Source organism: Netta rufina (genome assembly GCF_964035555.1).
Source record: "Netta rufina genome assembly, chromosome: 6".
Taxonomy (NCBI): Eukaryota; Metazoa; Chordata; class Aves; order Anseriformes; family Anatidae; genus Netta; species Netta rufina.
Window position 1 is genome coordinate 19,446,957 of NC_140129.1, and position 12,274 is coordinate 19,459,230.

Genomic DNA, 12,274 nt, shown 5'->3' on the forward strand with positions numbered 1-12,274 from the left:
GGGCGGGGCGGGGCGGGGCGCCCGGTAGCACAGCACAGCGCTGCGCTGGGGCGGGGCGCGGCGGCCCCCCTTGCTCTCGCCCCTCCTCCTCTCGCCGCTGTCGCTGCTGCAGGCGGCCGGGCGCAGCATGGCGGTCAAGGTGACTCTCTGACTCTGCCCCCCCGCCGCTCGGCTCCTGAGGAGGCGCGGGGCGGCTGGGGGGCGCCGGGCGGGGAGGGGAGGGGGCGGCCGCCGCCATGACGGGGCAGCCCCGCGGGGGCCGGGGGAAGGGGCGAGCGCAGCCCGGGCAGCCTCCGCCTCCTGAGGGGAGCCGCGGGGTGGCGGCTGGGCACCCTCCGGGGCGGTCGTGGCACCGGGGAGCCGCCGGGCTTCGGCAGCGGCACTGGGGATGCGGGAGCGCGCGGCGGTGACCGCGGGGGGTTCACCTCGGAGAGTGTCCTTATCGCCTGGATAAGGGAGCTGATAGCGCAGCCCTTATCGGTGTCAATTGCAGGGGTTTTCGCGGCTGTGTCGGTAGCTCAGCTGGTGAAGCATTAACTTGCTTTTGTTTGCAGGTGCCCTCCACCAAGAGAGCAGATCCTGCCGAGCTGCGAAGTATTTTTTTGCAGGTAAACGGGCCTGTCAGACGCTGTGCGATGGGCAGAGCTGTGTTTGGGCCTTCCCAGCTGTGTGCCACAGCGTCGTGTGTGTGGCTGGGTCACGGAGCGCTCAGAAGCGCGTTTCTGGTGCACTGTGCGGTGAGGGGTCCTCATGCGTTGAGGTGAAACTGCTCCTGGCACAAGTGGTGGTCAACCACCCCAAAGTCTGATCTTAAATAATTCTCTGAAGCATTTTTTAACTTTCTATAACAAATAATTTCATCCAGAGCTGTTATTTTTAAATACACCTTTGCATGATTCTAAAAAAATATCTTATAGCTTTCATGCGATCCTCTTATAAATGGATAGATTTCTGGTGATATTTTTAGAATTTAAACTTATTTTTTTTAAGATTAATGTATTTCATAATATTATCTCTTGCAGGGCGTTAAAATTACCATGCTTAAATAATAATGTGAAACTATCCATTCCGCTTAGTTACAGTGAAGCATGATCTGAAAGAAAAATCCAGTCTTAAAACTTTGATGATGAGGTTTGAAGGTCCTATGTTTTAGGTCCACAATTAGTCCATGGACATTTCCAAAATCACTATAATATCTTTTTTCTTTCCTGATGAGTATTACACAGTATATTCAAGAAGCTTAACTCTATGAGGAAGGGAAAAATGTAAATATTAGGGCTAATACTGTAAATGATGTGCTCTATTATGACATCTCTGATGTGCAGCTTTTGGACCTACCTTGTTATCTAACATGTTAGAATTAGATGAAGAAAGCTTTTTGCCCAAGAGAGAGACATGATACCTCAACTATTATTTGGGGGGGATTTTTGATTTTGTATAACAGATTACTCTGATAATGTCACCTGAGTGTTAAAATTTAGAACTTTAGAATCAAATCATGGAAGCCCAGCTGTAAATTTCTAGTGAAAATTATATTATCACAAATTCATTTATTGTTGACGTGACATTCAGCTTTGGTACGTAAGGGATACAATAGAGTATATTAATCAAACAGGAATCATGAAAATACGAATTTTCACTTGTAGTGCAAAATTGTGTGGTTTTAGAATATCGCACAACTCTTTTCCAACTCTTGCAAGACACTTCTACGTGCTTCCAAAAAAAACCCAAGCCTGATGTGAAAATATTCAGTTTGTAAATGGGAACTTTGCATGATTCTTGACTTCTAGTCACTAGAAGTACTTGCTTCTGCAATAAGTAAATTGTTTGAAGTCCTTGATTTTGGTGATACAGGGGAAAGTGGAGAGGAAGGACATTGGCCTACAGACAATTTAGAGATTAAGTTGTACAATATATCCTTTATTCACCTAAAAAGCAAACAAACTACAGGCTTAAAAGAGTTTTTTGTTTTTCTCCATACAACTTAATGTACATGTTTCTTTGAAAGTTACAGAATATTTCATGCCCTCAGAAATCAAAAATACGAAAGCTCTCGTGTATCCCCTTGGGTACGTGAGATTTGTCATAAAAAAGACATAACACAGGCACTGCTTCAAATAGGAAGAGTTTATATATTTGGGGAGGGTTATTTGATTCTGATCGAAGGTGAAATTATCTTCTTTCTTTGATAGGTAGTAAGCAAACTTATTTGCAAATATTAAAAACAAAAATCTAAAGAGAACACAGTCTTTCTAAGACTAAGTTATATGTAGAGTCTTGTTATGAAATAGTGTTGCACACATCACGGGTCAGATATGTTGTGCTCTTTGCTGAGGGTGCAGGCCTGTTGTGTGAGCTTCAGTTAAAGGGCGTGCATTCCTTCCTAAATTTGGCTTCACTTGGAAATGGATGCAAGGGAAGATGTGAACTCTAGGCCTCCTTGTCAGCCACCGTATTCATAGAGAGTGTGCTTAAGTTTCCTTCTATTCGTACGTATTCTCTAATGGGATAACACTGACTCCTCTGCCAGTCTAAGTTGTATCTTAACCGATAAAACATTTGCCTTTCTTTTAGAATTTCTAAAGCTTGCTAAATTTTAAATTTATTTTAAACCATTAAAAATTAATGGTTTAATTAATTCACTTTAATACTACACTTGCATAAAGTAGATATTGTGCTATTATTTCCAGGTAATCCTTTAACTGTGGAATGCAGGCATTAAAACCTTGCATGTGTACACCATCAAATAAGTTACCTCTCAGATGTTTGTTAGCCTCTGACTTCAGTGACAACCTTAAAAGAATAAAACAGAAATCCACAGAAGGATTAAATACATGCATAGAACAACAATTATCAGTTTTCTTAGTGAGACTTCATTATTTTTTCTTAGGCAAGATACAGTAAACCCTGGGGAAAGATAACTGAATTATTCCCCATCTGCTAAATGCAAATGAAGCCTATTTAGCAAGGTGGAGAAAGAAGCCCAAAGACTTTCAAATATTTGTATGTGAAACTTCCCCCTACCCCCTTTAAAAATGTCTAGGGTCTCCTGCTCATATCTGAGACTTTAAAACAAATAGATAATGTAAAATGTTGAGAGTATCCATAGGTCTCTTGTTTTGGAAATTCTTATCTGCCCAGATAAAATCATTGTGATAGAAAGCCCCACTTTAAACTGAAAACTAAGCAATTTTTCAAACAGTGCGTCACTTCTAAAAGCACGGTGCTACCTAACACGACATTGTACAAATAGCATAGATTTTTTGTGTGCTCATATTTTGTGATGAAGCTTAAAAAAGTCATATGCAAATTCATGAAGTGCCTTTCTGGGAGAGGCTATACATGTATTCTAAGTTTTAAAATATATCGTACCATAATTCAAGACAGGGAAATACATATTTGATTGTTATATTTTATCTGCAAAGTAAAGCATAATTAACAATTGGTTGTCTTGTTGCAAAAGATACTTAGGTTGTATGGTGAAAAGATCACTTAAGGACAGAAGCTGTAAATACATGCCAGAAGGGAATAGCCTAGCTACTTTGTCAGACATTAATTTATTGGCTCATGGCCAAGCTCATGACCTTCTCATATGGAGCTGAATGTATCTGTCCTTTAATTATTTTAGTCTCAAAATTTTTTTTTAACAAAACTTCCTCTATGCAGTTTTTATTGTAAAAGAATTCACTATTTGTAATAAACTCAGGTAAGTTGGTGTGGTGTCTGAATTAAAAAAAAAAAAAAAAAAGACATTTAGATTTTTGATTCTTTCATAGCCCTTCCATTGTCATGGAGTTGAATTCTGTTGTTCTTAAGGATATGCTCAATGCTCGTCATGTTTGATGGTCCTTTGTATAGAAAACCTCATTTAGATTACATGCATTGCAACAGAGCTGTGCTTCACAGTGCATTTTTTTAAGTTACATCTATAGATGGCTGAGAAGAGAACCTTTATGAGTTGATTCAGCAAAGCCACAGTTTCATCGTATCTCATGTCAGCAGCACTGCTGAATTGAAGGATTCCCATCCGTTGCTTTGTGTTCCTGTTTTTGTGGAAATCCTCCATTAATTATGGATAAGTTCAGTAGTCTGGTGTACAGTCAGTCTTGCAAACAGCTGTCATCACAACTATAAGGTGGTAGAGGGAGATGTGATGTGAGGAGCTGGTGTTGTGGAAGAGAGGTGGGATGCTAAGGGAGATGCTTAAGGAGACAATAATGCTGATGCAAGCTCTTTTATGGTGAAACTGGGTTTCATAACAGCTGAAAAAACCACGAGACCTGTAAATGTTCTCCTTTATCATAGTGGAGTGTTACATCTTAACAGGTTTGTTGTGTAGGTGGTGGTGTTAGCATTCTAATTCCTGTGGAGCCCTGGCTGTGTGAGGACCTGTTTTGTTCCTCTTTCACAAAAAAAGCTGTCAACTGCAGTGTATAGTGGAACAGCTGAAAAATTACATGTAAGGTTACTAATTGAAGTTTGGATTTCCAAACATAGATGTTGCATAGATAGTTCTTGGAGATGTGGGGGGCATTGCCTTTTCTTTTTCTGCAGAGAACACTTACATTGATGACTTTCAATGACTAGAATCTAGGAAGGTGAATTGCCTTTTCAAAAATGAATTAAAAGTCCCTACTTTAATTGCACATCAACATTCTCATGAAACAGATGTGGAATTTTGCGACTTCCATATCTCAGAAGGAAGACAGTTATACATGTATGTATATGTGAAGATTTGCATCAAAATCTTTGTATCTACAAGTGGAGAAAGTGAACAGAAGAGATGGATTTAAAGCTATTTAGTAAGTTTCTTACAGGTTTTCTGAACAAAAATGCAGAGAAAAACTCAGACATCAAAGTGGACTGGATCACAGTAGGTTAGTGAACTAGAAATCTTTTGTGAGCTTTTATCCTCTGTTACAGGATGCAAACATAATTTAATCTTCCAATCTGAAAATTTAGGTTTTATTTCTAAGATTACTGTCATGTCATAAATGAGAAAAAAATTCTGCAACAGTGCTGCCATCTTGAAACAAGGCCTGAGGGGTAGGAACTTTCATAATACAATTCCCCTTTATTAATTTTCCTACATGATGATGACTTCAAATATTATAAGCTACTTAATGTTCAGTGATGGCTATGGATAGCAAGGAAGTAATTCATCCAGTGTAGATAGCAAGAAAGTAAGTCTTGTGCTTCTGTATCAAGGCACATAAAAAGAGGGCTGATAGTATTGGTTATTGACAGGAATGACCGATAACCATCTAGTTCCGGTAACTCAGAAGTAGACTTGATTTGTAAGATGAACTTGTGATGCTTTCTACTCCTTCATCCTCACATTCTAAGTCCTAAATTGGTATTATCCAGCCTACCTGGACAGTTAAGGGTACGGAATTAATGTTAGATTGAAAAGTACACTTTAAATTAAAAGTTAATAACAGTCAGAGATTAATGATCTGACAAAGAAAAGTAACAGAATACTTGTACAAACACATGGCAGTTGTCTTGGTGTACAAATAAGAAAGATGTACTTGATAATTTTATTCTTAATTAGTTTTGTTAATATTTATTACTTACACAATTGTAAAATTTGTATGTGCTTTTTTTATTTGAAAATGTGTTAATAAAATCAAATCTCAAACCCAAAACATTTCAGTTGACCTTGTTGGGAGTACATGTGAGTGAGAGAGTGTGTGTGTGAATTTTTACTTAAAAGAGAAATGTGAAAGCCATTAGTTTCACGAAAAACAAATCTAAGAAGTTACTTCTCACAAAAAGAAAAAACTAATACGCGTTTTTCAAAATGTTATTATGAGAGATTAGGAACAATTAATTAGAAGGTATCTACCACTTGAAATTCAAAGGAAGAATTTGTGCTGTGTTTTCGCAGTGTAGCTGCAAATGAAAAGCTATAGCATGGTTGTAATTTCTGCAAATTTATGCAATTACCTGACAGTTTCTGAAAGTGTTTAACCATCTTTTTATTAGAAGATATTGGTTAGTTTGTGTACACATCTATTCCACAGGGATAGATGTTGTTCTGGTTGGTGGTGGTATGCTACTGGTTGGTGGTATGCTATTAGTTGAACCGTACACTTCAGTTTCAGAGCAGTTGCATACAGTTGTGTGCTGTTTTGAGCGATACTTGGTAAAGATAATAGTTTGGTAATCACTAACAATTAACGTCTAAATCGATTCACTTTTGTTTGTGTGGTTTTGTTTTTTGTTTCTATTCTAGTATGCCAGTGTTGAGAAAGATGGAGAGCATTACATGACCCCAGAAGACTTTGTGCAGAAATACCTAGGACTTTATACAGATCCACGTTACAATCCTAAAACAGTGCAGCTGTTGGCTGGAGTGGCAGATCAAACTAAAGATGGGTGAGAATTTTGCTTTCCATTAGAAGCCTGTAATTTATTGGTAAATGAGTGAGTTTCTTTGGTAATTTCATCTTCTAAAATGCATTATTGATTTTATTATACTTCAAGCTTAATTGGACAATAAGCTTTTTCTCAAGTACAATAGACTATACATTTGTGGAACTTGGGGAAAAATACAATGTTTAACAGTGCAGAGTTCAAGGCATTTTTAAAAAGAATCTTTGTTTTGAAGGCATTTTGACAATTAGTACAAATGCAGAGGGAGTTAGTTAAACTACAAATAAGCTTAATACAGTATGATTGCCAGATAAAGTTATTTTCTGTGTACTCACATCTGTGACACAACATTTCATAAATGTCCATTCCACTGAGGTACTATCCTCTAACTTGCTCTTCAGAAGAGCCTTCTTTCTTGTATGTAGGCCTCTAGCTTTGGCCTTGAATTCGGCCTCTAGCTTTGGCCTTGAATTTGGGTAGGAAACATGGGCATGTTAAAGTGAAGAGGTTAAGATAGACCACAGTAGAGGTCAAGCATGCAGAGAGGAGTGGGTGTGTTGTAGAGAAGAGATAGAAAGTTGCTGTTAAAATAGGATATGTAAACAGATAGATGTAACTTACTTTAAATGGAAAGTCCCTTAACTTACTTGGTTTTGTGAGTCTGAATCTGACCATTGACATCACTTCAATGTTTTTGTTTTCCTATATCTTGTTTTAGACTATTTTACTAGTTTGCACAGTATTCTGAGCAACTTGCAGTGTCTGTGCTTTACAAATAAAATTGTATATGCTGCCTACATTTTATACTAAATGACAAATACAGATCTCCCATTTGACATAATATTATATGATGCCTTTTAAAAAATAAATCTGCAGCATTTCGATAATACATTTGGTATATACATACGTTTTGATAAATCCAAATAACCTGTCTCACTGCTCGCAATACATGCTGTACTTTTTTGTGTTGTTACAGATTGAAATAAGTCTAACTGATGACTACTAAACCAACATGTTGAGTGTCTTGTTTCTCTGAAAGCTGTTGGTTATCTTTTAGGGTGTTCGTTTCTTCAGAATTTTTTTTTATAAAAGGACCTTTTTTACAGTAAGAAGTCAATCTATTTTATTGCTACAACAGAACTCGACAATGAGGCATCGCTTTTTTGTTGTTTACTCTGTGAATATAAGTATTTTTGTTTTGTTTTTTAATCTGAGTAATGTTGGAAGTGAGGTAAACAAATATGGGTAAGTGTACTTTATCTAATTTTGTATGGAAACATTGAAATAAAGAGAAGTATTATTGTATAGTCTGCAATACAAAATGTTTATGTCTGAATACCCGTTTTCTAATCAGTAATTCATTTGAAGATTGTTATACCTGTATCATCATAATTGCTTTACTTCTGCATTTGTAATATTCCTTTTATAGTGAGCCGTAATATACCAAAATCCAGACTCTTATATCATCTCTACAGAGAGTTTAATATGTAGCATGAATAAATATTGTAATCTTCTACTGATTTCCATTAATTACATCTTTCCAAGGACTTAAATTTGCTTTACAAAGTCCAAGGAAGTATCACCAGTCCTATTCCGTACAGGCCTTTGTAAATTAAATGACAGGCCAAGGTCACAGAGCAAGTCACTGAGAAGCTTTGGTTCTGTTATGAAATTAAATTCCTGTATCTGTTGTCATAATCCATTAGTCTTGCTTGCCCTTCAAATAAGTACTCAAAATGTTCTTTGTAACTTTTCTTTGTTAATATCTGTTGACTTCATTTAGGCTTAACTTTGTTGCTTTAAGAAAAAAAAAAAAAAGCACACTTTGGAACTGTCTTTATGCAAATATATTTAGATTTATTTTTATTTTTTATCTTTTACTTCTGCTTGTAATTTAATACTTACTTAACTGTTCCAACTGTTGCCTTCTCCAATTACTACAGTGTACGACTAGTTTGCTTTAGTAGAATTCCCTACGGCAGTTCTTATAACAAGAGATTCTTCATTTTCGAAGCATTTCTTCCACACTGCTACAAATGCATGTTCTGATAAATTAATACGATGAGGTCTAAATTAGTGTTTGGCCTTAAATGACTGCTTACTCTGGCATCTATTTAATACTGTAGGATTTCATTGATGCTGCACTTAAGCATTCCTATGCCATCAGACTACTGGCACTGCTTTTAAAATTAAGATTTAGGGTACATGTCCTTTCTCATACATAGAGTGTGCCAGAACCAGCTTCTTCGTTACATAAGTCTAATCTGATGTTAGCTGGTATTCAAGTTGTAAAATCAAAGATTTTCTTCTCCCTCCAAACTTGCAAAATTTGACAGTACTCATTCTAGATTCTTCATTTTAATTGCTTATTTCTGGCTATTCTGCTTATCAGTATATTGTTCTTTAAATTTGCAAGTGTGTTCCTAAGTGAATTCCTGAAGAGAGAGCTGATGGTTCACATAATGGACAGTCACAATAGGGTTATACATTATATCTAAAAGCTATATTGTATGTGTAAAGAGCAAAAAGTTGTATATGAAACAAAGAGTAGAATTTAACCATGTGGCTTACTTTGAAGAATAACAGTACAGAAGAAATAAGTTAGTTTTTTTAAAAAATGTTACCAGTAAAATGAGAGGTAAGTGATTTGATGTTGTTATGGACTCTACAATACAGCAGCTTCACTGAACGATACTTGAATAGTGATTGGATGGGAAACTTCATTGTTTCATGTAATCCACCTCCTGTTACCTCCACCCTGATAATGGAGGGTTAAAGGATCCTTGCTCTTAGGCATTGCAAGTTGAACGTATGGAAAGGAAATTGAATGTGTCTATCTCCTTTTGCTGTAGGCCCTGTTAAAGGGAGACCTCTGAAGAATGGCTTCTTTCAGGTTCAGGCTTCTACGAATGCATTCTACAGAGATCATCACTTGATTCTGTCTGTTATAAAGCTTCCTGGTTAGGAATTAATGCCAGGTGTACGCCTTTGTGAGATATGTTTGGAAATTATAGTATTTACAGTTATTTTAAGGGATATTCTGTTTCTTTGATACTAAGCCCTTATCTATCAAAATAGTAATTTGGATGAAGTTGACTTCACATCTGAAGAACCATTTTCTCATCTTTGATTTGATGGCTAAAGTGTGACAAATTAGTATCATAATTCTATAGTTGTTATATCTTAATTCCTTTCAAAATCACTATGTTTTCTGTATTTTTCTGTGTGATACATTTATGCAAGAATGTTAAAATATGTGATCTTGTTTAAAGTATCTTGATTCTGCATATACTTTGTCAGAGAAAGACTAGATAAACTAATGAAGTGTGGTTTGATTTTTTTTTTTTAGAGGAACAGAATTTATATGTATATCTTCAACAATAAGTGGCATATGTGTGAAGTAATCACTATGAGCTAATGATCTTCTATGAAGAGTACATTTAGTACTCATACTAAGATATGTTCTAAAGAGTACATTTATAAATTCAGATCAATTGTGTACACTTGGAACTGGATGGAATATTCTAAGTTGTCAGTCTAAGTCCCCTGTTTTTACACGGGTGAAATCACACAGTAGTTTTAAGAAACCATATTTGCTGTTAAAACCTAGGGATTTTGTTTGCAGCATTTTGGAAGGGCCACTGTATATGCCCACTCTGAATATCTTTACAGATAACGCAATGCAATTTTGTTCTTGTGCCAGTTATCCTTCATCTTCCAGCTTGAGGCTCATCTTTCTGTAGCTTTTCTTATATAGAGCATTTCTATATATAGAAGAATATAGTGCCCTTATATAAAGCCCTTGTAGATGTTTTTTTTGTTGTTGTTGTTTTTTTTCCTGCTTGTCAGAATAAGCTGAGTTCCTCTAGAGAAATTCTTTATGATTTTCATAATAAGCTACTTGTGCATCCATTCAAGTCTGAGTTTATATGTGTTGAACACAAGGACTTTGATTTGTATGCAGCGTTCCAGAGATGTCGTGAGAGCCCTATCTGGTGATACTGCTGCTTCCTCATCTCGCACAGAAAAGCACCCCTGATGCATCCTGAGTTGCATTTTTCTGTATGGTGAATGTCTTACATGCACAACTCGTAGTCTTGTGATCAATTGTTACACTTCAATCCTTAGCTTCCTTGGTCATGTCCAACTGTCCAAATGTTCTTATAGTTTCTTTCTTTCTTGTCTTTTCTTTCTTGTACACGACTTTGCAGTTCATGTTATATTTGAAGTGTAATATTTTTTTCTATATGCATACTAAAGTATAACTTTTTTTTTTGACTTTTTAAATGAACGTTATGCACTGTTTTAAGAATATGTTTATTGTATAGTGTTGTATTTACATTAAACTTCCTTTTCTTTCTCAGTAGAAATACTGAGAAGTAGTAAAATTAGTAATGTAATGACAGGTCTGTAAATTTCATGCTGATAGAATTTGTCTCAGTTTTTAAGTTCTGTCTGCCTAAATATATAATTGCAAGTTAATAAATAATAGATACTCACTGAGAATTAGTTATATTTTGTTGTTGATGGATAGGAATAATTCAGTCCTTTTCTATAATAATTGGGTTGTAACACTTTCTAGAGCATCAAACACAAAATACCAGAGATATTCTGAACAATCTTTTGACATTTTTATAACTTCTATATTTTCCTTTGTAGGTTGATTTCCTATCAAGAATTTTTGGCATTTGAATCTGTTTTGTGTACTCCAGATGCAATATTCATTGTTGCTTTTCAGTTATTTGACAAGACTGGCAATGGAGAAGTAACATTTGGTAAGAATATCTAAAGAAAAACAGTTTAAGAAAGCAATAATAATAGTATAGATTATAAGAACAGCTCATCACAACTAGAAATGCATATTGTGTAGTACTATACTGACTTTCTAAAAGAGTTTGCATGAGTATTTTTTTTTTCTTCCAAGTGATAAGAAATAAACGAAACATTTTGCTCTGTCTTTTTGAATCAAGATTTTTCATGTTCTTTAAAGTAGTTAATACAATGCTACTTTGTTCAGCATCATCCTAAGTAAAATTTTCCTGTCACGGACTTTGAGCTCCTTCATTGTTGAGGGATTTTTAAAACTTGATTTGGATCTCCTGATATCTTTGGAGAATTGTCATTTCATATAGTAAGAGTTCAAAATAGAAATGAAGGAGGTCTGATCTTTTGAGTTCCTAGAGCTTTTACTATTGAGGAACAAGTCTTACTTCAATATGATGAGTCTAACTTCTAGCTAGATCATGTATTTTCAAAAAAAAATTAGGAAGAAACTATGGCCTTTTGAGTGTTTTTTTTTTTTTTTTTTTTCTTCTAACACATATTAGCAATTGGGCAAGTTTCTTTAGGCTAACCATATTGCTTTCTGATGATGCAAAATAACTGTTATTAACATTGCAGTTTAGGGAGTACTAGATTATATTTAAAAAAAATTGTACTTTTATTAAAATTAGATAAATCATTGCTAAGAATTTTAATAAAATGGAATGAGAAATAAATGTTATTTCTATACAAAAGAATAAACTTCTTAATAAAGAAAATACAAACTATGCTTGGATTTGTAACCACTTACTGCTTGTACTACTTTGTTTTTTATGAAAACTGTTGCAGCTTTGGAAAAAAAAATGAAATAATGCATGGGTCTTTGTATGAAACAAACTGCTTGAATTATGACATCTATTAAGTTATGTGATTAACTGAATGGTCAAATACTCAACAATTTAGACACAACATCTTGAAAAGAAAATCTCTTAGAACTTAAGTAAAGGTGAAGTCAGTAAATGTAGTCATTAGAATGTAGACAAACTATCGCAAGCAGTGTAACCTTATTAATCGTGGTATGTTTAATTTCACAAAAGGGGGTATGCATTTTGTAGCTCATATGAACACACTTGAA

At 35.6% G+C, this 12,274-nt stretch overlaps 1 protein-coding gene across 1 annotated transcript in view; it reads left to right on the forward strand.

Moving 5' to 3' along the window:
* The first annotated feature begins 5 nt into the window (after nt 1–5).
* SLC25A12 (solute carrier family 25 member 12) overlaps nt 6–12,274 on the forward strand; it is a 50,506-nt gene continuing 38,237 nt past the window's right edge. The window contains exons 1-4 of the mRNA XM_084289026.1: nt 6–139; nt 555–608; nt 6,239–6,381; nt 11,038–11,153. Of these exons, the coding sequence (XP_084145152.1) occupies nt 128–139; nt 555–608; nt 6,239–6,381; nt 11,038–11,153 (325 nt within the window). The 5' untranslated portion in view covers nt 6–127. The remainder of the gene's footprint in view (nt 140–554; nt 609–6,238; nt 6,382–11,037; nt 11,154–12,274) is intronic.